Here is a 23,418-nt window from a genome sequence, read left to right on the forward strand (position 1 = left end):
ACCAGGTCATAAAATTTCATCGTATTTAATTTGATAAATAGTAGATTTGTGGGTTCCGTATATTTTGATCTATTAATAGTTCGAATTGCTTTTTTGTAGTTTTAGAATAGGGACTGTGTTTGTTTTGCAGGCATTTCCCCATATTTCCACACAGTAGGTCATATATGGTAATAATAATGAAGTGTATAATGTGTACAAAGATCTCTTATTTAGCACTTCCTTGGTTTTGTAGAGGACCCCTACGGTTTTGGCTATTTTTCTTTTTACGTTATCGATATGTGGCTTCCAACACATTGTAGTTTTGAGTCTATTACTAATCCGAGAAACTTGGTTTCATACGCTCTTTCTATCTGAATTGAGTTTACCATAATTTTAGCTTGGTGTTTGATTGGTCTTGTGCCAAAAACAATTAACTTCGATTTTTTCAGGTTAAGTGGCAATTTATTTCTGTCGAACTAGTTTTTTAATTTGTTTAATTCGTTTTCTACGGTTGTCAGGAGCTGTTTCAGATTTATTCCAGAACAGTAGAAAGTTGTATCATCAGCAAATAGGACACATTTAAATTGTTTTGAGACCTTGCAGATACCATTTATATATAAGATGAATAGTTTTGGACCAAGCACTGACCCCTGAGGAACTCCATTAGTGATTTTCAGTTGATTCGTTTTTTTATTGTTGAGCTGCACGTACTGATCTGTTTTCTAAATAACTTTTTATCCATTTATAAGCTACACCTCTAATGCCATATCTTTCTATTTTTTTCAATAATATACTGTGATCTATTGTGTCAAAAGCTTTTTTTAGGTCTAGGAAAACCCCAACAGTAAATTCTTTGTTGTCTATATTAGTGGCTATTGCTTCCACAAACTCCATAACTGCCATTGAGGTGGTCCGTTTTTCCCTGAAGCCATATTGATTCTCACTTAACAGCGCATGCTTTTGTATAAAGCTATCGAAGTCTGCGAGAAAATAGTTTTTCTAATATTTTTGAAAATTGTGGTAGTAGTTATATTGGTCTATAATTTGTAAACCGATGTCTTTCTCCACTTTTATAGATTGGAATAACTTTAGCAATTTTCATTTTTGATGGAAAGATACCAGCTTTGAATGACAGGTTGCATATGTGCGTGAAAGGTCGCACTACATATTCTATAATCTGCTTTATTATTGTCATATCAATATTAAAGCAATCAGTTGACTTTTTATTTTTAAAAGTTTTTATAATATTTGATACTTCTTGTTTTACAGCAGTAAGGAACATCGTGGAGGAGTTTTTTTCTACGTATCTATCTATTTCAAACAAGTTTGTTGGATCAGGAATTTGTTTTGCTAGGTTACTGCCGATGTTGACAAAATACTCATTAAATTCAGTTGCTATTTCTGCAGTTTTTTCCAAAATAGTATTTTTGCCTTTGATAAAATACTCTGGATAATCCATATTTTTAGGACTATTTCTGATTACTTGGTTAAGTATTTTCCATATTGCTTGTGTGTTACTTTTATTCTGCTCTAATAGTGCATGATAATGATCTCTTTTACTGGTTCTTATAATATTTACTAGTTTATTTTTATAGGTCTTATATTTTTTTTCTGCTTCTTCAGTTCTCAATTTTAAAAACAATTTATATAAATTGTTTTTCTTTTTACATGCGTTTTCTATGCCTTTCGTTATCCATGGCTTACTTGGGTCTATATACTTTTTGGAGACTTTAGTTAATGGAAAATGTTTATCATATAAGGAGATTATGGTAGACTGAAATACTTCAAACGCTGTATTTAGGTCTTCGTTTGAGTAGACCTCGGTCCAGTTTTGAAGACTTTTGTTGTTTTTAAGGTGTTTGTGATTATTTCAAGTTAATATTTTTATTAATGTAATAATGTAACTATCACCGACGTCATGCGCAGCCGGTTAAGCCCCGCCTTCTTGATCTTCCCACCTATCGCGGGTCCAAGGGTGATTGGCTCGCGGCAGCTGGCAATCAACGCGGGCCCGCCTTTTCCTGTGTCAGTGCTTCTCGCTTTGAGCTGAGAGTCTTCTGCCACTGCTGCTTACGCGTTCCCCAGCGATGGACAGCTGCATATCGGCGCTTTCTCTAGCGTCGTCTCGCTGCTCGTTGACTTTGGAGGTGGACTTGTGAGCGTATTATAAAACTCCGCCGAGAGCGTATTTTAACAACGGGGGAAAGCCAATTTGGTCGTTGTTTGACAGAAGGAAGCGGAGCAACATGCCTGTTTCAACTCTTCTGCCTTTCACGGCCACCCCGAATAGGAAGTCTTCCAACCCGACCTCGTTCAGGTTGACGGAGAAATTTGTCCTACTTTTGGTGTTCAGCGCCTTCATTACGTTCTGTTTCGGTGCAATTTTCTTCCTGCCCGACTCGTCCAAGCTACTTAGCGGAGTTTTCTTCCATTCCTCTGCCGTGGAGACGAACACCCGCACCGGACTGGACGGTGGCGGAGGTGAGTTAGGCTCGGCTGGAAGCGACGAGAAGGTCCTGGCCAAAATTAAGAAGGACCACGAAAAAGCCTTGCTGGAGGCCAAGGATACTCTACAAAAGCGTCCCGATGAGATCAAGCAGGACATTTTGAACGAGAAGGAAAAAGTGGCCAAGGAGAGTTTGGGTCAAGGTGGGAAGGGTTTCAATGATTTACCTTACGTCGAGTACCAGAGACCCCCGGGGGCTACTGGACACGAACCCCTGGACCCCACGACAAGAGAGCGTCGGGCGAAAATCAAAGAGGTAAGCGACCGGAACATCGCGGCGAACTCCATGCAAAAATGTCTTAAATGTCAATACGCAATGATTTACCTTTATTCCTGTTAAGGACCGACTACCCCTGTACGTTGCACTCTCTTTCCAAACATCACCCATTTGTTCCGGCTTGAACATTATACTGTATTCACAATCGACATTTTACGAACAGAATCGGACCGCCAGTTGTGCAGAGTCACGTCCGCTGCCTCGACGTGCGTGAACCGCTGCATGGATGAAGGGTCCGGAGCGTGTCAAACTTGTCGCTGGGGCATCTTTGACGGGATTACACAGTGATTGCTTGCATCCTAAAAGCGCCAAGAACTTTGCAGTTTTGACCGGTACACACATTCATCCCATTAATCAATAATCGTTTTAGACCATGCCATGTTCACGTAGTTCTGCATTGCCCCTTTCGCAAGATGTCCCGCGGGTTGGGTTAAGTGTGTGTGTGTGTGTGTGTGTGTGTGTGTGTGTGTGTGTGTGTGTGTGTGTGTGTGTGAGAGAGAGAGAGAAGGATCCGATGCCTCTCCACATTACCTGTGTGTCGTGTCTCATCGGAAGTACATAAGGTTTACACTATTCACTGAATGGACTCGCCATAATCTCCTAATACCTTGATAACTTTAACACTAAACGGACACAAAAAAAAAAAGCAATAAAGACATATTAAAGTGAATTCCGAGATACATTTTGACATTCGGTTAGCTAGCCAACTGTGCCTACACCGCAGAAATGAATCTTCCCTGCTTTAGAGTGCCTCATTGTTGGTTGTGAATGCACATATGTCAGGGAGACAAAGTGGAAAAGCAAGATGGTATACAAAAAAAACCCCCGTCTTGACCGGCAGCTCCTGTTGGCGTGGCCGCGTTAGAACGCCTCGTTGTCGCATTGTGGATAAACACTGATGACGACCCGGTGGGATATATTCTCGTCACTTTAAGCGGCTATTGTTGCCTTGTCAAGTGCAGCCAGGGCACTGACTTGTGTAGGGCTTGCGTACGTCACAATAAATGGTGTTCCATGTTCTCATCGACCTTTTGATATGCAAATGAAGCAGCGTCACACTTATTTATGTATTTATTTTGTCAGCGTTATAGCGCTCATCCATCTAGCGACGACATGACTCTTAAAGCGGCAGCTGCTACTCCGCTCGTGAGGCGGCTCCTGTTGTTGTCGTAAAGAGTAACTTAAATGGTCTGGCTGTCGGGGCTATTTTTTAGATACCGATCAAATATTAATGAAGTAAAGACAACAACAACATAGCTTTCGGTTAGGGCGTCAATTTTTCACCGGCTGCACTTTGCGTACTGTATATGTGATAGGACACTATACGGACAAAAGTTTTTGGACATAGCTCTAAGGAGAGTTGCAAAAATTCGCAGAAGAAAAAAAATGCACATAACCAGAAGCGGATTTTCGCTGAAACATTTGTGCAGGACTGGAACTGTAAACAGGGTCGTTCCTAAGCCGTCGTTCCTCTGTACTATGCGATTATGACTTGTCGTTGGAAACGTCAGATATTTCTGACAGAAGCAAAATCTGTTTGAGATGCGAAAATGAAGAGTGCAGCTGTCCTCCAAAAAAGCTACAGGTTGTCTTTCGAATATGGCGATGTTATGGTGTGACAATTTCAGTCTAATTTGGCGTCCTATGGCATGACATCATTTCAAAGGAAACTCTTGAAATTTCAGAACCGCAAAGTGTTTGAGGCGAGAAAAGTACATTTCGCTTTTTTCCTCTTCTTAAATTCTCCACTTCCTGAAAAGTGAATCGCAAATCAGAGCAAGGAAATGCGGTTATGATTGGAGACTTGAGCAATGCTAAGATCTTTTCTTTGAGGCTACCCCAGCTGGGTAAGTGCTTTAGTATCGATATTGCTCTTGACGTTCGGGTTCAGCCCGGTTCATAAGAGCAAGCCGCCGTTGGAAAAAAGCCCGTGGGAAGGTCGTTCAGTTCTTCCGACCGGCCAGGCTGAATACTGCGGGGTGGTGGGTGGGGTGGGGGGGGGATCGCTTGACAAGGCGCCGGCAGCCCAATGGCGACATCAATAAGCTCGGGTCAGACCCATTGATTTTACACCTTTTTATAAAAAAAAATCAATTAAAAAGTCAGACACCCGCTGCTCAGGCACAGGAAAAACATGTCCAGTGAATACAATTTACACGAGCCACCAACTGATCTGTGAAACTAGTTAACACGCTGTTCTTACAAGCTGTTAAAAAAAAAACAAATTTTTTTAATTGACTTTATATGGCTACTGCCAGATCAAAATGGCAGCTGGCTCATTTGTACATAATGACACACGGCAACAACGGCTGGACGACCATTATCATCCCTTTGATGAGCCACAGTGTTCTCTCAGACACTTGTAGTTGCCCCCCCCCCCCACCCCTTTACCGCCTATCTTTTGGAGTATTTGACGGCAAAAAATAAATAAATTGAAAAAAATGTCCCCATTATTGTTCACAAAATATCGCCGCCAAAATATCAAATTAGTTTGTGATTTTTGCCACCGGTCGGGATGTTCCAAACCTTGGAAGTTTTGTGACCCAACAGCTTTTGATGTCATTTGACCCCCCCCCAAGGGTATTCTGTCCTTCGTTTGAGCTTAATATGTTTGTTGCTAAACAAAGCTAAAGGCTCCTCGTTATTGCAGTCATCTGTCAGCGTCGACGCGGGCGATGCTGTTTACCAAACAATATGTCACTGCAACAGTTCCCCCCACCACCCCCACCCCCAATTCGCGTCCTCAGGTCCCAGAAACAAGATGAGTTAATACACCGGGGCTTCGGATACGTTTTCCTGCTTTAACCTTCCGCTATCTTTCCCGCAGTGTCGGTGTGCGTGGTGCCTCGAGAAGGATAAACATCTTGTTTTGTAAAGGGGTAGGGGGGAAAGTGTGGTTGGGGGGGGGGGTACCACATTCATGTAATCAGCCAAATGTGTTTGCCACCTGCAAATGAAATACTCGGGGAGAAGCCGCCAGGTCAGCGGCGATCTCTCGCTCGCTCGCTCGCTCGCTCGCCTTCCCTCGCTCTAGGAAGCCTCCGGAGGCCAGAGCGATGGCGGGGGGGGGGGGGGGGCGAGAAAATTCGCAGCTGATAAACAGGGATAATAAAGGCGGATGTGGCCGTAGAGATGGTGTTATTTGGCGCCGCAAACGAGGCTTTTTATCGGTTTCCGAACCACTTGGAGTGGATTAGATTTCAGGCTAACTGGAAAAGAAAATAAACGCATGCCCTCAACTCTAGTTACAGTTCAGCTCTTGCACCGTATTAAAACGGTGAACTGGAAGGCTGACTGTGTGGGGTTGGGGGATGAAGGGATGAGGTTTAGAGCTGAAGTTTTTGGGTGAGGTGAGGTTTCTCTTCAGGGGTAATAGTACATTTTAGGGATTGGGTTCATTAAATTTGCGGGATGGGTTGGGGTTAAAGATAAGTTTAGTAGTTCGGGTCGGTAGGTATGGATTACATTTTGCAGGGAGAGAGTTGTTTAGGAGAGGATTAAAGTGTGAGAGGTTCAGGGTTCAACGTTAAATTTAGGATTCGGGCTAAGATTTGGGATGAGTCCTCCGGCGAGGAGTAAATTATTGTTACGGTTTGGGGATAGGGTTTGCTATTACGGTTAGCATTAGCTGTCGGATTAGCGTCGGCGTTTGAGTTGGCGTATTTCTGTGTGGCCCTTTTAGCATGCGCACCACGCCATCAGGCATTTGGCTCACCCTTAAGGGCGCGAAATGGAATTTCTTGATCAGCCTAACCTGGCTGCCTCTCAGTCCCTATTTCTGTATCGACCATTGAACTAATTACCTCTGGCTCCTGGACCTGGCTTGTTCTCCACGTGTGTGTGTGTGTGTTTGTGCCAGCGAGAGTTATAGCTGATCCCTGAAAAGGTTCTGTTTAATCGTCTAATGGCTATAATAGCTGTGACTTGCAGCTGTTTGGGGTCTTGGAGTGGCTTTAAGAACATCGTAGCCCACCGAGTTGTATCGCGTGTGTCCGTGTAACATGTTCATAGAATAGAGCTCTGCTCCATGGTGGTCCAGTGGTTAGCGCGTCACCCTCAGAGATCGTGGGTTCGATCCCCGCTCCGGCCTTCCTGTGTGGAGTTTGCATGTTCTCCCCTGGCCTGCGTGGGTTTTCTCTGGGTATTCCGGTTTCCTCCCACCTTCCAAAAACATGACGGGCTGATTGAACACTCTTAAATTGTCCTGAGGTTTGAGTGTGAGCGGGGATGGTTGTTTGTCTCTCTGTGCCCTGCGATTGGCTGGGAACCGGTTCAGGGTGTCCCCTGCCCACTGCCCGAAGATGGCTGGGATAGGCTCCAGCCCCCCCCCGGCGACCCTTGTGAGGATAAAAGCGGATTGGGAAATGGATGGATAAACCCCGCTCCAGACTTTCCCCCCCCTCCTTTTTTTTGAGAACAAAAGCTTACGATCGTCCCTCACCTTATCGTACAGCCTCTGTTAACCGAACTCCACTTCACAGCGCAACATAAAAACAGTCATGAACAGTCGCCTCTTGATGAAAGCTTCTATTTTTATCCCTGAACTCTTTTTTTTTTTCTCTCGGCATTACCAATCAACTCGTGCTTTATCCTGTTCTTCTCATCAATCTTTAAATCAATTATTATTATTATTATTTTTTTAAATTTGAACTGAGCAACTGGGTTTGGGATTAGCTTTAAATTTAGCAACAGCGTTTGTTTTGTTCAGAGTCTCCACGTAATGAATATTGCTGTTAAATATGTGGCTAGCCTGGGAGAAATGCCACATCGCGTTACATCAGTGTGGACTGTGACAGTCATCCCTGTTGGGTCATGGAAGGCCCAGTGGGTTGTTTTTCTTTTCTTTTTGACTTTTGGGTGGGTGGTCTAAATAGGTCTTGCTTTGGGAAATATTCTCATTGCGTATACTCTGTGCGCTGTCCCCCTGGCATCCGAAGACGCCGCATGAGGAAATCGAAACTTCCCCGCTGACGTTTTCTGGCGTTGTCGTAACCTTTGACGAGTTTATCCGCCGGCCTACAGCGAGTACCCGGCAAAACCCCGCTCCTGCCTGCCATCTCAACCGAAATAGTTCCGCTCCTCTCGGCTCGCTCACTGAGCATTGATTTAGAAAAGCCCCCTGAGCGAGATGAATTATATGCATTTAATGTTTGCGCTGTAGGTCAGAGCCAGGGCGAGGCTTCAAGCATGACTGGCAAAACTCACAGAAGTGCGCAAAGTGAATGTGTACGCAGATGCTTGAATACACTTGCATAACTACATCAGTTTCCCAAGACATTTTTTGAATACGGATAGCTACAAATTGTGTCGTTTATGTAACAGTGCCATTCCGGAGAGCGCAAATTGAAATCCAGCACATTGGTTGAATATCGTCGTCGAGATGTGGAAAAACCTTTTCATAAATGTACCCCAAATTTGATAGTTTCCGGCTCCTTGCTCTCTCTCCTGCCTCGGGCTCAGCTTCGAGGTGCTTTGATGCCACGAGCGTGGCAGGTGATTCCGTTCGGGAACATTTCGGATGTAATGTTTTAAGTGCTCAAAGTGCGCTATTAAATTTAAATGGCACATTAGGACGTCGTGTCAGCGTGTCTTTTTTCCTTTCCCGTGCAAAAGCCGAGCGCTGATTCGAAATGTAACAGCCGGGCCCCTCATCCGCTCACGAAACAAAGTACGTGCTCTGATTTATTGTCGGATTAGCCACACGCGATCAGTGAGATCGGCGACGGCTTTTGTGGATTCAGATGATATTGAGCTGATAGTCTGTTATGTTTTAAAATACCGGCTAATTGCAATGTCAATAGAGAGACATCAATATGCCTCCGCACATCCCTGAAAGCTGCCACATTTAAAGCCGCCTTGTTTTTACAGCCAAACATTAAATGAGTGAGTAAGTTGCGACTTCATGGTTTTAAATAACATCCGCCGCTCGCGCCAAGTGACTCCACTCACTTGAACGTAACCCCAAAATAAATCCCGTATTTTCCGCACTAAAAGGCGCACCTAGAAGCCTTCCATTTTCTTCGAAACTCACAGCGCGCCTTAAAATCCGATGTGCCTTGTGTATGGTCATTACGGTAATATTTCCACCCCAAAATGGCTCCTTGCTCAACAACGCAGAGTTCAAACTTAAGGTGATCAGTTACGCAGTTGAAGACGGAAATAGAGCGGCGGCAAGAAAGTTCGTTCACGAGTCAATGTTAGAACTTGCTGTTGGTTAAGTGAACTGTGTCGCTCCTTTATTAAATACGTTTTACTGACGCCTGATCGTTCTGTTGGCGTTTCCTTGAGCGTAGCTCCCTCTAGTGGAGGCATTGTAGATTGCATCCTTTAAGGCGGCGCACCCAATGGATGAAAAAAATTACAAAATCGGCCATTCATTGTAGGTGCGCCTCATAATCCAATGCGCCTTTTAGCGTGGAAAATACGGTGATATATGCCGGCACAACCCCTCTGCCCCCCGAGGGTGTGCGGGAGGGGGCGGAGGGGCGCCTCTGTGTGAACGCAAGCATGTAAAATCCACGAGCCGCGGTCACCGTTAATGACCGAGCCTCGTGCGTTTGCCGCGGCCGCTCGGATTAGCCCGGGCGAGGAGGTGCCATTCGTCTCGTCTCGGTGACGGCTAACAAACGTGGCTAGCTCATTAGCATTCAAGAGGATATTGATTGGATTATGCGTACCGTTGAACAGGGGATAAATCTGCTCGTGCCGCACACGGAAGCAGAGCAAACTAAATACATTGATTTGATCCGACGTTAATATGTCGGAGCAAAGGCTAGCATGCAACTGTCTGTTCACTGGAGGAAAATGTACGACAGCAGCAATAAAAATCTGCAATACAGGGCGGGCCAGAAGTCGGTATGGCGCACCGTGCGTATTCACAACAACCTCATATAACATGTTAGACTATGTGGGCCGCCTTCCAAATTCCGGATGCGCCTTTTCACTGCGAGTCAACACGTCGGCAAGTCATTTGCAGGCCCCTGTCAGCTTTTTTTGCATTTTGGCATCAACACACTTACTTAGTTTGAGCAGTCGAGTTGTTTTTTTTTTTTTTAGTTGAGCCCTTCAGCGTCGCCCTCTGAAGGGGCAAGGCCGACATTTGATGTATACTGGTGGCGATGCGCGGAGACGCTAAGGGATATTCAATATCCGTGTTGTCCCAATCACAGCGGGGGTCATGGCCGGTTGATTTTCTTTCTCCAAATCCAATTCGGTCTAATAGCGAGAGTCAGCGGCTGTCACTCACGTAGGCAATTTATTTTTCAATCTGCCGTGCATGTGAGAGCTCCGTTTTCTTTTTCTTCTTCTTCTTGCATTGCTAGTTATTCTTGCATATTTTATTGGCTAAGCCGTGGCGGTGGCTGAGCAAAACGCAAAAGTTCTTGTCCGCCCCACCCCCGTAATTAGCCCAGTGATTTATTAAAGTTGAAAATGTAATTGCGCAATCAGCAAACAATGCGAGTTAGCCGGCGGGCGTGACGGAGAGCTTTGAAAAGCGGCAGCACAGTCAGACTTTGCGTGTTATCAGCAATTCGAAAATGCACCCGGGGGGGGGGGGGGGGGGCGTTGAAAATTTCCATCCCTTTGATATATATTAAATATCTCAACCGTAATTACACAACACGGTGATTCTTTACATTCCTTTTTTTTGTTTCAATATATTCAAAGCTGCTCTTATGCTATCGTATTTCTTGAGCTAATAAAACGCCCCCCCCCCCCCCCCCCCCCCGGCTGTGCTGACGGTCTGGGCTGTTGTAACAGACCGCTGGAAAAACCGGTATTCTTTGTATTTTTCCAAATGATACTGGACTGAAACGCGAACGGACTGAGCCTCCCCTGAACGGCAAAGTTCGAACAACAGTCGGAACCGCCGACACCACGCGGGCTATTTTCCCACCTTCACATTTCTCGACAAGAATCATGTTTCCGCCAGGTAACGAAAACTTGTTGAAATTAGGTCAGGGCCTAATTTCCTATTGTACCTAAAAACCTATTGTATGGAATGCAAAGTGAATTGATAGAAGTGACGTAATCCTTACATCTGTCAACAACAATCGTGTTTCTGTCAGATAAGCTTGTTTTATTAGCTTGCAGCCCTCAGGCTGTGTTGTGGTGGGAAGAGGTTTCCATGCGGTCTATGAATGCCAAAGATCATGTTGGAGTTGCATTACAGAATAGTTTGTTTCACCAAGATGATAATTAGGCGCTTGAGTGGCGTTTCTGTGTTCTTTAGCGTCAGATTCCGACAGTTAAGGGGCACTGACGGCACAAACCCCCACATGAAAGCGCTCGCGGCATTCAAGGGGTTGACTTTTTTTTTTTGCCCCCTCCCGTGCCGCCTGCCTCCATGGGAAAGCCAGACTTGACCCGATGTGTCATCTGCCTGCTTCGACTTCTCCTTCCTCCTTTGAGATGCGCAGTTTTGTTGTTGTTGTTTTCTTTTATCTCCTCCTTTTCTCGATACATTGTTGTGGCATGCCCGCTTACCACAGAAGTAGAAAAAGTACATCGAGCTAAATTATTGAGGGAAGTCGGTCAAACGCAGCCACATGGAGGCGGTTCGGAATTTGTGCGTGTATAATTGATGCTGAGGAATGATTCACAGTCCTATCCTGCTGGTCCACTTATCGACATCAACATGAATTGGGTGTATGTACAGTGCCATAAAAAGTCTACACACCCCTGTTCAGGTATCGTATTTTCTGCACCTTGAATGAATGGCTTATTTTAAAACCATTTTCGTACATCAGGGGCATAGAATAGAAGCTACAATAGTGGCTGCGGTTGCGCTATGCATCCACTAGATGGAGCTACACTAAAGGAATACAATACAACTTTATTCATATGGAGCCTCATATAGAGGCGCATCGGATTATAGGGTGCACTGTCAAAATGGAATGCTTTTAGGTGCACCTTATAGTGCGGAAAATACACTGTACATAGATACGTGTATATGCATACTGTAGACAGTCTTCACTCGGATTCATATTCTCGATGTTTAAAACATGCAAATTACCTTAATACACCCTGAAAATTCGATTGAAATACGAATGGCCAAATTATACAGATGCGACCGGCATGCAAATGTGGAAATAATGACTGCTCCAATATTTAGTGACTCATACGTTTAGGCATAAAGTTGGCGAAACATTACTTTTTTGAATGCGTGTCTTAATTAGTCGGGAGTGGAGCGAATCTAATTGCGTCCACCCGGTGATGTGGCATAATGACTCTATTATCACACTTTTAACTCTCAGTCCCCATAAAATAATAGACATTGGATAAAGCGAGGTGCTGGTGCGTAAAATTGAAAGTTTAAAAAAAATGTTCCAGCGTGTTTTGACAATGGGACAAAGCTCACAGCCTTGACTGACTGATGATGTAATCGTATTGATCTCGTGTTTAAGTGACTGGATCAGCAAACAGTGGCAGAGTTAATAATGGGTCAACCGGAGCTGATATCCGAGCTGCTGTCACTGAGCGGACACCGTTGAGGGTTTGGGACGGTCCTTCTCCAGGGATGAAGGACACACTTGTCGAGCCATTTGCTACTTTTCAGTCACTCGTCTTCCATGTCAAAGCGTCAACACTCACAATTTTGTGGTTTGTCACCAAATTAAATCGCACAATTTTTCAAGTCTGTAAAGAGGGGATCTGAAAGTTTGACCACAATGTCTGCTAGCTTAATGCTAATATCTGATACAAAAGACCACTCGCAGGCTAACAGGGGAATTAGCATTGACTAAAACCTCGAAGCAAATATTTGAATTTAAGCATCATGACTAAATATACAAATGTGTCACAAAATATTCCGGCCACATCTCATCCTGGACTTGTCATCTATTCATTGAAGTAAAGACTGATGCTCCGTGTATTTTGGTTCATTCGTTATCCGAGTGGGCGATGAGGTCAAGCCAAGGATGGTGGGTGTAATGCAGGCAGCGAGTCGGGGGGGGGGGGGGGGGGGCAATCAATGCGTCTTTTACAGAGTCTTCATTACTTTGCCTTTTGTCAAGTGGCCAGGTCAAATCCAATTGGTCTGCCTCCTGCGTGTCGGACAAAGTTCACATCAATACTTGAGTGTCTGTGATCTGATACTGTAACGCAAAGCAATACACACACAAATGTATGAGGTTTGCTTGTTCAAACAAAGGTTACAGACACTCACTCTTTTAAAAAAAAAAAAATCACTTGCCATGGATGTTTGTATTAATCCACGAGAATTCAACTGTTCCCTGCTATTGTGGTACATACAGTATTTGTCGAGTCATTTTTTTTAATAGGTCGGCGTAGAAGAGGGTTTTGCCCAGGTTGTTTATGAAATTCTGTTTTGTCAGCTGCTGTTAATGAATCACATATTATGGCGGTCATGCATCTTTGGATTTGAGCTCTGCATAGATTTTGAGTAGAAGATAAAGATCGGGCACTGAATCTCAGCACTTCACGTCGATTATGACAGAGACAAACTCCGGCACGTTGGAAAAAGTCACGGTTTTGCTTGACATGTTTCTTTTCAAAATGTCTCTGCTTTTTTGATAAGTGTTTGTGGGACTCAAAAGATCAGTCAGAATGCGGCAAAATACGCGGAACTCTGCTTTCGCAATGCCCGGCGTTGAATGAGTAAAATTTGACATCTAATCGTACATCGTCACGATCATCTTTAAATTTGCTGGTCGGATTAAAGAACTTTGTTGGGCCACGCTTTAACCACCACTGCGCTAACTTTATTAGCCAACGAAAGCTTACGAAGTAGGAACTAGAATATGAAGTCACTAATACAGACGTTGGTCATCCCTCGTATGGACGTTAATCCAATTCCTGTGTGGCCGTGATGCACTTGTTAGCCAGATGGGATTAAAAACCACTAAAAATGGCCACGCTGGCTCCCCCTTCTGGATGGCACCCAGACATCTGTGTTGAGCATTTATTGCAACATCTTATGTAGCGTCATCATCGCGCCTCCGCCGATGTCTCGGTAACTGCCAGAAGTTGTTTTGTTTTTCTCTTTTCCCCCACTGATGTATAGATTTATTTCTTTTCAACACTGGTTTATTTCATCCTGCCGGCTGTTCTTCTTCTCTTCCTCGTCTTCCCCCCCAGACAGCCATCAGCGAATATCGATCACCGTGTAAACGTCGCGGCGCAGGCATCGCCTCGGCCCCGTGTCGGTGCCGTTATCCGCATCATTAAACCGCAATCAGACGGTTGGGATTTGAATGGTTTTGCACCCGCCGCCGCGGCCACCGCATGTTTGGCTCGCTAGAAGGTATCGCAAAATCGGACTTCGGGCAAGACGTAATAGTATCCTCTCGACCAAGATTGTATCTCGTAGGAGGCGTCGAGAGTGACGAGTCGCCGTGAAGTCGAGTGAAAGAGGAGACTGAACGGAACGGGCGATGCCAACCATTTTTTTTCAATTGGTCATATTAGGCAATGTGAGGTTACCGTATTTTCACGACTATAAGGCGCCATTAAAAGTCTAAAATTTTCTCCAAAATGGACAGGACGCCTTATGATGCGGAGCGTCTTGTCTATGCGCTGAGTTCCAAAACCTGACTGACAGCCGACACGCTGTTTATATAGAGAAAAGGCGGAAGTGACTGTGGACAGCCATGCGGCAAAGAAGTCGGCCAATCAGTGAAGGGTGGGCGTGTATATATACATATATGGAGAGAAAGAGAGCGAAAAGGCAGACGTGAGTGACAGGCATGCGGGGAAGAAGTCTGCCAATGAGTGAAGGGTGGGCGTGTAAGTGGACGCTAAAGGGACGCTACAAGCAGGTACCAACACCTGTATAGAGTGTGGCTATGTGCATTGTTGCAAAACAACTTCGGTTTTGGTTTCTCAGAACCCCCGAAAATAAATTCTACAGAGAGACACGCCTACGAAGCTCAGTTCAAACTTCAAGCCATCGGTTATGCTTTTGGCATGCGTGCCCATCTCACAGCAGCGGTGAAAAACCAAGTCAAGCAAATGAACTCTGAGCTTGCCGTTATTCCCGGAGGGTTGACTAAAGAACTCCAACCGCTGGACATCGGCATCAACCGGGCGTTCAAAGTAAAGTTGCGAACGGCATGGGAACAATGAATGATCGATGGCAAACACAACTTTACAAAGAGTGAGAGGCAGCGCCGGGCGAGTTACGCCACAATTTGCGAATGGATTGTGGCTGCTTGGACGAACGTGTCTGCTTGCACTGTTGTTCGAGTTTTTGGCAAAGCCGGCATCATTTCTGTGGAGCCACATGGCAATGAGAGTGACTGACAACGAGAGGGAACACGGCGTTTTTGATGGATTACCGGTACTTGCACAATTGTTCAATTCTGATACAGAGGATGAGGACTTTGATGGATTTCTGGGTGATGATTGATCGAAAAATAAAATACAACGGAACTCAGTTTTCCGTTGCCTTTTTAAAAACGTGTTTTTAGCTTGTATCTGTATGTCTTGGCATGCTACCGTATGCTACAAGCTAATGTGTTTTTAGCGTGCGCGCATGCATGCCGTATGTTTAAGCTGGCGTATGTTTATTGCGCCCAATAATACAGTGCGTTTTGTCTATGTGTAAAATACAGAAATAGCATCCATTAATGAGACTGCGCCCAACCATACGGTGCGTCGAATGGTCGTGAAAATACGGTACTTGGATTCCTTTTGATTTTTTTTTTTCTTCTGCTCACTTTGAAAATGTTCGATAAATACAGTTGTGTGGTTGTCATATTACTTCGACGGAGTTTGTGCCAAGCCATTAATCTTTCACAGTGGTCGCGACGCTAATGGATCTTGAATTATTTTTCTTATTCTTTTTTTTTTTTTTTCCTTTGGATCTTTTATTTCCGCGCTGCTTGCGCTTGAACTTGGCCTCATGTACGAGTGCGCTTGTCACTTGGGCAAATTGTGCTCCCGGCACACTGGGCAAGTACTTGGGCGTGCTACCACCTGTGTGACCCTTCTATCTGCGCTTCTGTAAAGTGTAATTATACAGGGGAAAGACCGGCAAGGGACTGATTTGCATATGGCACCACGATGGCTAATGCGCACAGGTGCTTGAATGATTCAAAAAAGAAGGTTCCTCAAATGGCGAACAGGGGGGTGTTTCCCGACGAATTAGTGTCCATTTGTGCTGGTAGCATACACGCAATGCCGATCGAATTTTATCAATCGCGTGAATGTGACATTTATCGTCTTTTTTTTAATGGAGCATCAATATGTCTCCTAGTTTTTCTGACTTCACACTGTAAGCATCCTGTGGACTTTAATGATGCAACAAGAGGGAGTTTTTTTGGGGGGTGGATTATTTTTCTGTTAACCAGCTCGATCAAAGGGAATCTTTTAATGCACGCTTCCAAGTTCTCAGCATGCATCGGCCTGTGATGGGCTTGCACGGTACACGAAAAAGTTTAGTCACTATGATGTTATATTTGAATTTGGAAAAAAAAAAATCACGGTTTGACAGCCATCATTGGCGCTAGTTTCTTATTAACCCTGTCATGCACCCTGATAACCTGATAAGCTGTCCACTGCAGTAACCGCTGTCCCCGAAAGTCATAAATTGACCCAGAATTGTTCAATGGGTTCGACTATATCAGTCAAAACTTTTTCGTTGGTCGATTGGTTCTTTGGTAAATTTGCAATTCATGACTTTGCTAGTTAGCATCCGTACAGCTTCCTTGTTGGTTAGCGCATGTGCGAGAGAAAATTGTATTTACTGTCACCCCTTATTTTGAAATACTGAACTTATTTTGAAATACTGAACTATACTTTTTTGTCAGCATTGTTTTGAATAAGACCCAAATTTGTTCCGTTTTTTTTTTTGCTGTTGTTAATTCAACAAGTGTAACAAGTTATGTTCATGTCAACATTATTCTCAAATGTGCTACACGTGCAACATACAGCACAGATGACATTTCTTTCCTCAGGAGAGAGAGGAGCCGCCGCGGGTGCCCGCGCCGCCATCAAAAGAACAGTTAACTTAAAATGACAATTATGATTTTGTTTCATCCCAGTTGACATGGACAGTCAAGTATTAGTACTGCCAGGGGGGATCGTTTGGGGTATTTATTGGTAGTCCTAGCGGAATGGTGCGTTATGCTACATTAAGCCTCGTTAGTCGCATGTTTTCTCCCTCGAGCCAAAGTGAGCGAGGATTCAGTAGCAAGCGTCCAGATTATTGGAACGAGAGTCGAAAAACAGGGTCAGCCGACCTTCAACCTTTGCGCAGCGGGTTAATGATCTGCCACGGTGGCCGTGTGCGCTTGTTTGTGTTGCACAAACAGTGCCAAATCACTGTGAGCCAACCTCGAGCTTGGCCTTTTCCCGGGAGAACCAGAAGTGGACCTCACTCGGTGTTGGCCACCAGGTCAGGTTCCTTTCTGGGGCCGGATCGGGCTTGAATGTACTTAAACCCGGTGTGGCGTTGGTGCCGAGCAACTTGGCACTTTTTTAGAGTGTGGCCAATTAGCTTGTCTGAAATAGCAGCGGGTCCAAATCGCTGTGGTCAACCTGGAGAATCCTGAGCCGGTAATCCAATTAGCGCCAACGTGTCGGCACGCTGACTGTGAACCCGTTAACACGCAGGAGCGTTTAGCTGCGACAGCTTTCAATTTGAGTCTTGCGATTCATTTTCAAATATTTGAGTCACGGTTTGCTAGATTTACCTAACTTAGGTTTTTCTAGACAGATGACCTGAATGAGTGTAAATTGACTTTGTTTCTGAGTCAAATTGTCGCCTTAACGAAGCTTTTGGGACGTATACAGGCAATGTTGAAAAAGATTTGGCAAGAACAGTATGATCTGGTGCGAGCAGTGTGATTAAAATGCTAAAATGGCTCCTCTGACACACCTTGAAAACTGCAAGTGGTTAAAACTTTTTGAGTCATACTTTGGATGACATTTTTCTCCAAATTGTCCAAATTCTGGTATTGAATTATTGACCAGGATAACGGGAAAGCCACACAGCTGACTTGGCTCGTAAAATGTTATTGTGGGTCGGGTGCCTGAGCCAAAAATGACCTTAAAATACGATCTCGACGACATCCGTTGTTGGTTCTGTCTCTTCCCTGTATTTTTTTAAATTCATTTTTTTCTTTTTTTAACATCACTGTCCCTGCAACAGGAAGTGAGCGAGCCAGCTAGTCAACATTTTGATGCTTATCAGTTGGGCCGCGCGGAGCTCCCCCACCCCTCCCCTTTCTTTTCTCTGTTGCGCTTTTGAACAGAGGAATTTCTGTGTAGGTGTCTGCCAGCTGTATTTTGGCTTCAAGCTGCCACCCTTCAGAATATCCTCGGCTAATGTGCCGACGTGCTCCGTACGTGGCGGCTGAAGCGATCCCGAGGGAGCTCGCCGCTCTCGACCCTCCTTCTCGTGTCGAGGAGCTGTAATTAGCTTTAATTAACGGGCTTAAGATGGGAGGACACCATCTCTGGCTGCTTGGCTGACGTGTGGGGGAGACATTCGCCCCCATTCGATGCATATCAAATAAAGACAGTTTTAACGTGCGCCATCATCGCCGCTGGACACAATATGTCCACATTTGGTCAATTTCATCCTTTTTCACAAATCAAGACTTTTGCCCAATCCGCACCTGGATCTGTTATGATTTTTTTTTTTTTTTTTAACGAGTGGCCAATGTCGAGTTTTGAAAATGCCTTGGCCCTCTTTTACGATGCGATGTTAACGGCTCAACAGAAATGAAATTTTCCCATTGGGGGGTGGGGGGGGCTTACATCTTTGAGGAAGCAAGACTCGCTCGCACAGTTCTCCAAATTATACGCCGAGTGTGCTTGCTTCGAGATGCTTATTTGTTACTTCCACTTAGTTCACTGTAAAAGTGACACATAAAACAAACTGAAACGTGGAATATTTAAATGTCAAACTATTTACTTAAACCATATTATTTTGTTAAAAAAAAATTTACTAGCGTAATGCTAACATACAATGCCGAGTGCCATAGGCGTCTAACAAAAATTCTGATTATTCCGGAAATATAAATCTTCAAATACACGCACACACACCAAATCACAGCTACGATATATTGGGGCTTCATTGTAAATATGTCTCCGCATATAGCGAGATAACAAGCAGCGTACGGAGATGGGTGTTAGCTGTTAGCGCCTCTCCTTGGCGTGTGAAATCAGAGCCCATTCAGCCGGCATGTTGCAAGGAATTTTTGCACCAGTGGGACCAATCTTTTTTTTTTTTTTTCTTCTCCGTCAAACGTGTGCTTTACTGATGAGCCATGGGATTGCGTTGATTCATGTGATTTTTTTTTTTAAACTAATGATTCTGCGAGGTAATCAGCAGACATGCCTTAGCATCATGTTAATTTTCTATTTGAAACAACCAATTTTGCATTCGTTAATGTCATTCAAAAACGAAACGAGCCAACTTTCAGTGGTGGGACTTGTACATATATTGTATGTTTTGTCTCCATTTGAGTGTTTAATTTTGCCTCCGTTTTATATAATAAAAAAATTAACCTTTAATCTTGACATTATAATCCATTATTGTTGTTCAGTAGGCCCTCTGCAAAGTGTCATCCATAATAGGGATGGGCGACAACTGATAGCAGGTATCGGGCGTTACCAGCCTTTTTTTCAAGATAACGAGTACTCGCCAAGGCTGCCGATACAAGCAATGTATTTTAGCACTTTATTACCCTGGCTTCATCCCTTTCCGTTCTCTTCAAAGCACTTCATCCAAGTGCTGAGAATGGATATTTCTCCGCATCATCCCATCAATCGTTTGCGTCATCGCATACAAATCGATTTTTGCATCATACCAATGCAAAATGCGCACGTACCAAATACAAGCTACGCAAATGGTGATCGTATTCCCGTCGCTTGACTTGCAGTGTTCTGTTGACAAACACTTTCTTGTGGTTTACTATGTCGCTTTATGAAATTTTGAAGTGTGGGCCCCCGTAAGCGTGTCATCTAGCGATATTATTGTTGGCGAAGCTCTCCTGAGCGCCTCCTTATCTTGGCTTGTGCAGCCACCGTGTGACAGGTGAGGAGCTAGCCGAGCTGAAAATGAGATTTTCTAAGCCGCTTGGCCGCCTGATTGACTAACTGTCTGACTGCCTGGCTGACTCATTCACCAACCGATTCACTGACTGAGCAGGTGTCTGACCGATAGAAGGACCCGCGGGTCCGACCGGTGTCTCGCCCTGGCCAGTTCATTAACAGCCACTGAAACAAGTTGTTTGCGACCGGAGTCGGTTGCGAAGGAGGAGGCTTGAAGGGTTTTAGCGCATGGATGCTGTTCAAACCGAGATGAGTGCGCGAGAATTTTCGAGTCCCACCAAATAAAGAGATGATTCCTAGCGGGGAATGATGGGACTCGTTGCGTATGGAGCTGGGTGGTTGCTAGGATTTTTTTTTCTTTTATGCGCAGTTCAATTGAATACTCTGCCACCAATGAAAATTCATGTTTGAACTGGCCATTTTGAGGAGAATGGCTTCAATTTTTTTTTGTGTGCGTTTTTTTTTTTTTTAGCTTTGCCACAGACATAAATCACCTTGATTTGAGCAGTTCTATCAATTTTCGGGATTCATCCCTTCTGGAAAGTCAAACTCACACCGAATCCAAAGCGATGCATTTCCATAGGAGAATTATGTAAACAGTGTTCCAGACAACCACAAATGCTAAGAAAAAATAAATTTTAAAGAGAATATCTGTTGCTTTACACAAATAGTCAATGTACAAAAACCGAGACAATGTTTTGAGCCCACCCGCCCCCCCCCAAAAATAAATTGAATCCCCAACCATATGAACACCAGAGCAGATGAAATCTCTGATTCCACTGAGTTGTATACATTAGATTAAAAATAAGCATCTGGAAAAATCTCTACACGACGCAAGAGTAAAATTGGAAATATTGAATTCAACAAAAGCGGCATCGTTTTTGTCATCAATGGCAAAGCTGTCATGTGCATGCCAGGCCACTAGTTGGCAACCTAACAGACTCTAAGCACTTTGATTGTTCTACATTTATCCTGATTTTTTTTTTAAATTGTATTATTTAGTGTGTAACATACTGATTTTTTTTCTGTTCCAAAATCCTCAGATGTCAAATGCCCCCCCCCCCTCAAAAACAATCTTCACATACAGTATCTTCAACTCATGCCCCCGTCGTCTGTGTCTCCCCCCTTCTCTCCCTTTTCCTGGCAGATGATGAAACACGCATGGGACAGCTACCGACGCTACGCCTGGGGTTCCAATGAGCTCCGGCCCGTCTCCAAGCAAGGCCACTCCAGCAACCTGTTTGGTCAGTGCACACACACACACACCCACACAACAAACACACAGTCAGGATTGCTTTGCCGTCACTAGCACCGGCCACCTTGCCCTTTAGATTAGCTCTCATTGGTTGTCATTTGGAACCATCCATCTATGGCCGCCGTTAAATGTCAGATTTATCATATATTCATATTGGGGGGGGGGGGGTGCGAGGTGTCGATGCTTGGCAAATGAGCAGTGTGTGTGTGTGTGTCGGTCAGTCTTTAGGTCTTTGAGTCTCTCTAAAACTGGAAAGACTAAGTCGGTCTGTCGCTCGGCCGGTCCATCTGTCACGTCGTCTGTCTAAAAAATAATGTTCGTCAGTCGCTCTTTCATTCGGTCTGTCGAGTTACTGGACTGTTGGTCTAGTCAGTCAGTCTGTCTGCGAGTCTTTTGGTCAGTCTGTTGGCCTGTCTGGGCTTTATTATTATTATTATTTTTCTATCCTTCTGTCGGTTGCTTTTCTAAAAGACTTTTCGTTGTTCTGTTGATCGATCGAATAGGCTCTCAGCTCTTGTCTGTGCCTTTTCATTTACCGTTTCCCAACGACAGAGGAATGTCAAGTGCATTGATGGGGCTAAACGAGAGGCACACAAAGTTGTCCCCTTGCTCAAATATTGTTTGACACATCATATTAATAGCAGGGGTGGAGTTTGTTCAAAGCATTTGATTCATGCGCCCTCCTTGCCGTCAGTTATCGGCTTGCGCTTTTCATCCCGTGTTGAAACTCCTCTCGCGGTTGCGTGCGCGGCATTTTGTGGCTTGTCAGCAGGCTTCTATAAATACACTTTACTCAACGCGCCACGAATGAGGCACAATTGTCTCTGGAGATGTTGCTATAGATTATTGTCTGTGTAACTGGTGTACGGTAACGTGCCTGCCATCCCGACAAGTGCAATAATCAACATGCAGAGGACTGGGGAGTGGGGGTGAAGTTAAAAACTTATTTAAAAAAATGTTGGGAAAAATGTGTGGCACAAAAATGCAAAAAGACAAAAAAAAAACAATGTTGTTGTTGGTAAACAAAGTGCAACCGCATCATCTATCAAACATCTCCCGGCTCTTTATTTTATTTTTTATTTTTTCAGAACAAATCCAAGCCATGCATTGTCCTGTTGTTTGTTGACGCCTAAAGGACGTGCAGGAGAATGATGGGAATCCTTCCTTCGATTCGTCATACACCCAGAGGCATTTTATGTATTTATTTTTTGACCCACCCTTCTTTCTCCCGCCATGGTGATCATGTCACAGCGGCTATGTTTTTTGTAAATTTTTTCCCACCAAAGGTCTTTGGGGTGGAGTCGCTGCCGCTGTGAAACAAAACAGCAACCTCGTGTCGACGAATCGGATTCATTTCTCATCCGCCTTAACTGCAGAGCTGCGAGGCTGCAAGGTCAAAACATGGAGTAAGGCAAATGTGGCGCGTTTTAGCTGCGTTGACGAAAATGTGCAACGCAAACATGCAAATTCATCTGTGGTGAGGAAGAAAAATAATTAAAAAGTAAGATTCTTCAAAAGGGGGGGTGGCGGTTTTGAGCCTCAAGGTGCAATTCAAGAGCATCCTTTAAATAGAGATGTTGCAAAATTGTGGTAACATGATTTATTCCCCTTTGTAATACATTCCAGCTTCACCTACAAAAAAAATTGTGTTTCTAATCTGAAAAAAATGGCATACCATAATATTGTGCTTTCTAAAAACGTACAGTAATGACAAAGAATAAAGCACTTTTTGGCACACTTTGCTTCAATTCATTGGACTTGTTGCTCCGTCATGCGACATATTAGTCTTCGCAGAGGATAAAGAATATATGATTGAGAGTATGCATAGATGCTATTTGTTAGCCCATGTCTATTTTCCGTTCTGTGTTAGCAGGATACCAAGTAACGTTCGTTTTCCACTGGTGTCTGCATACGCAGCAATTGGTCTCTTAGTCAGCGGTGGCCAATGTAGTTGTCAAGTTGATGTCAGTAAACAAGTCAAATGTCATTTTTGGATGTCAGTGTTTGAGATGGCACGCTCATGTGTACCTCTGCTGCTTCCAGCGGAAAATCCTTCATCATCGTTTTTTTGAATCTCATCCTAAGAGACACATGCACACACATAATCATCCAATGTTGGAGAAAATATTCCCCCCCGCCCACCTCCAGTATACCCAAACAAGTCATTTATCGGGTTATGTTATGTGACATTGAATCTGGGGCTGCAGCGTCCGCTCGGCCGCGCCATTGTGCGTCTCAATCCGATATTCAATGCGGGTAATTGAGATAGATGGCGTAATTCCGCCGCGGCCTTCCCCTCAGGTTTCCGCGCCAGCAGGCGACGAGGAGGCTTGAACGAGATGACGGCAACACACAAAACACACGCACTTCACCGCG

At 44.3% G+C, this 23,418-nt stretch overlaps 1 protein-coding gene across 1 annotated transcript in view; it reads left to right on the forward strand.

Annotated features, from left to right (window-relative positions):
• Nucleotides 1-2,024: 2,024 nt before the first annotated feature.
• LOC147187875 (mannosyl-oligosaccharide 1,2-alpha-mannosidase IA-like) overlaps nt 2,025-23,418 on the forward strand; it is a 55,085-nt gene continuing 33,691 nt past the window's right edge. Inside the window, exons 1-2 of the mRNA XM_086100252.1 lie at nt 2,025-2,741; nt 20,935-21,031. Coding sequence (XP_085956378.1) covers nt 2,226-2,741; nt 20,935-21,031 — 613 coding nt within the window. The 5' untranslated portion in view covers nt 2,025-2,225. The remainder of the gene's footprint in view (nt 2,742-20,934; nt 21,032-23,418) is intronic.

The sequence above is a fragment of the Hippocampus guttulatus genome, chromosome 20 (assembly GCF_054856545.1).
Source record: "Hippocampus guttulatus isolate MCC_2025c chromosome 20, RoL_Hgut_1.0, whole genome shotgun sequence".
NCBI classification, from domain to species: Eukaryota; Metazoa; Chordata; class Actinopteri; order Syngnathiformes; family Syngnathidae; genus Hippocampus; species Hippocampus guttulatus.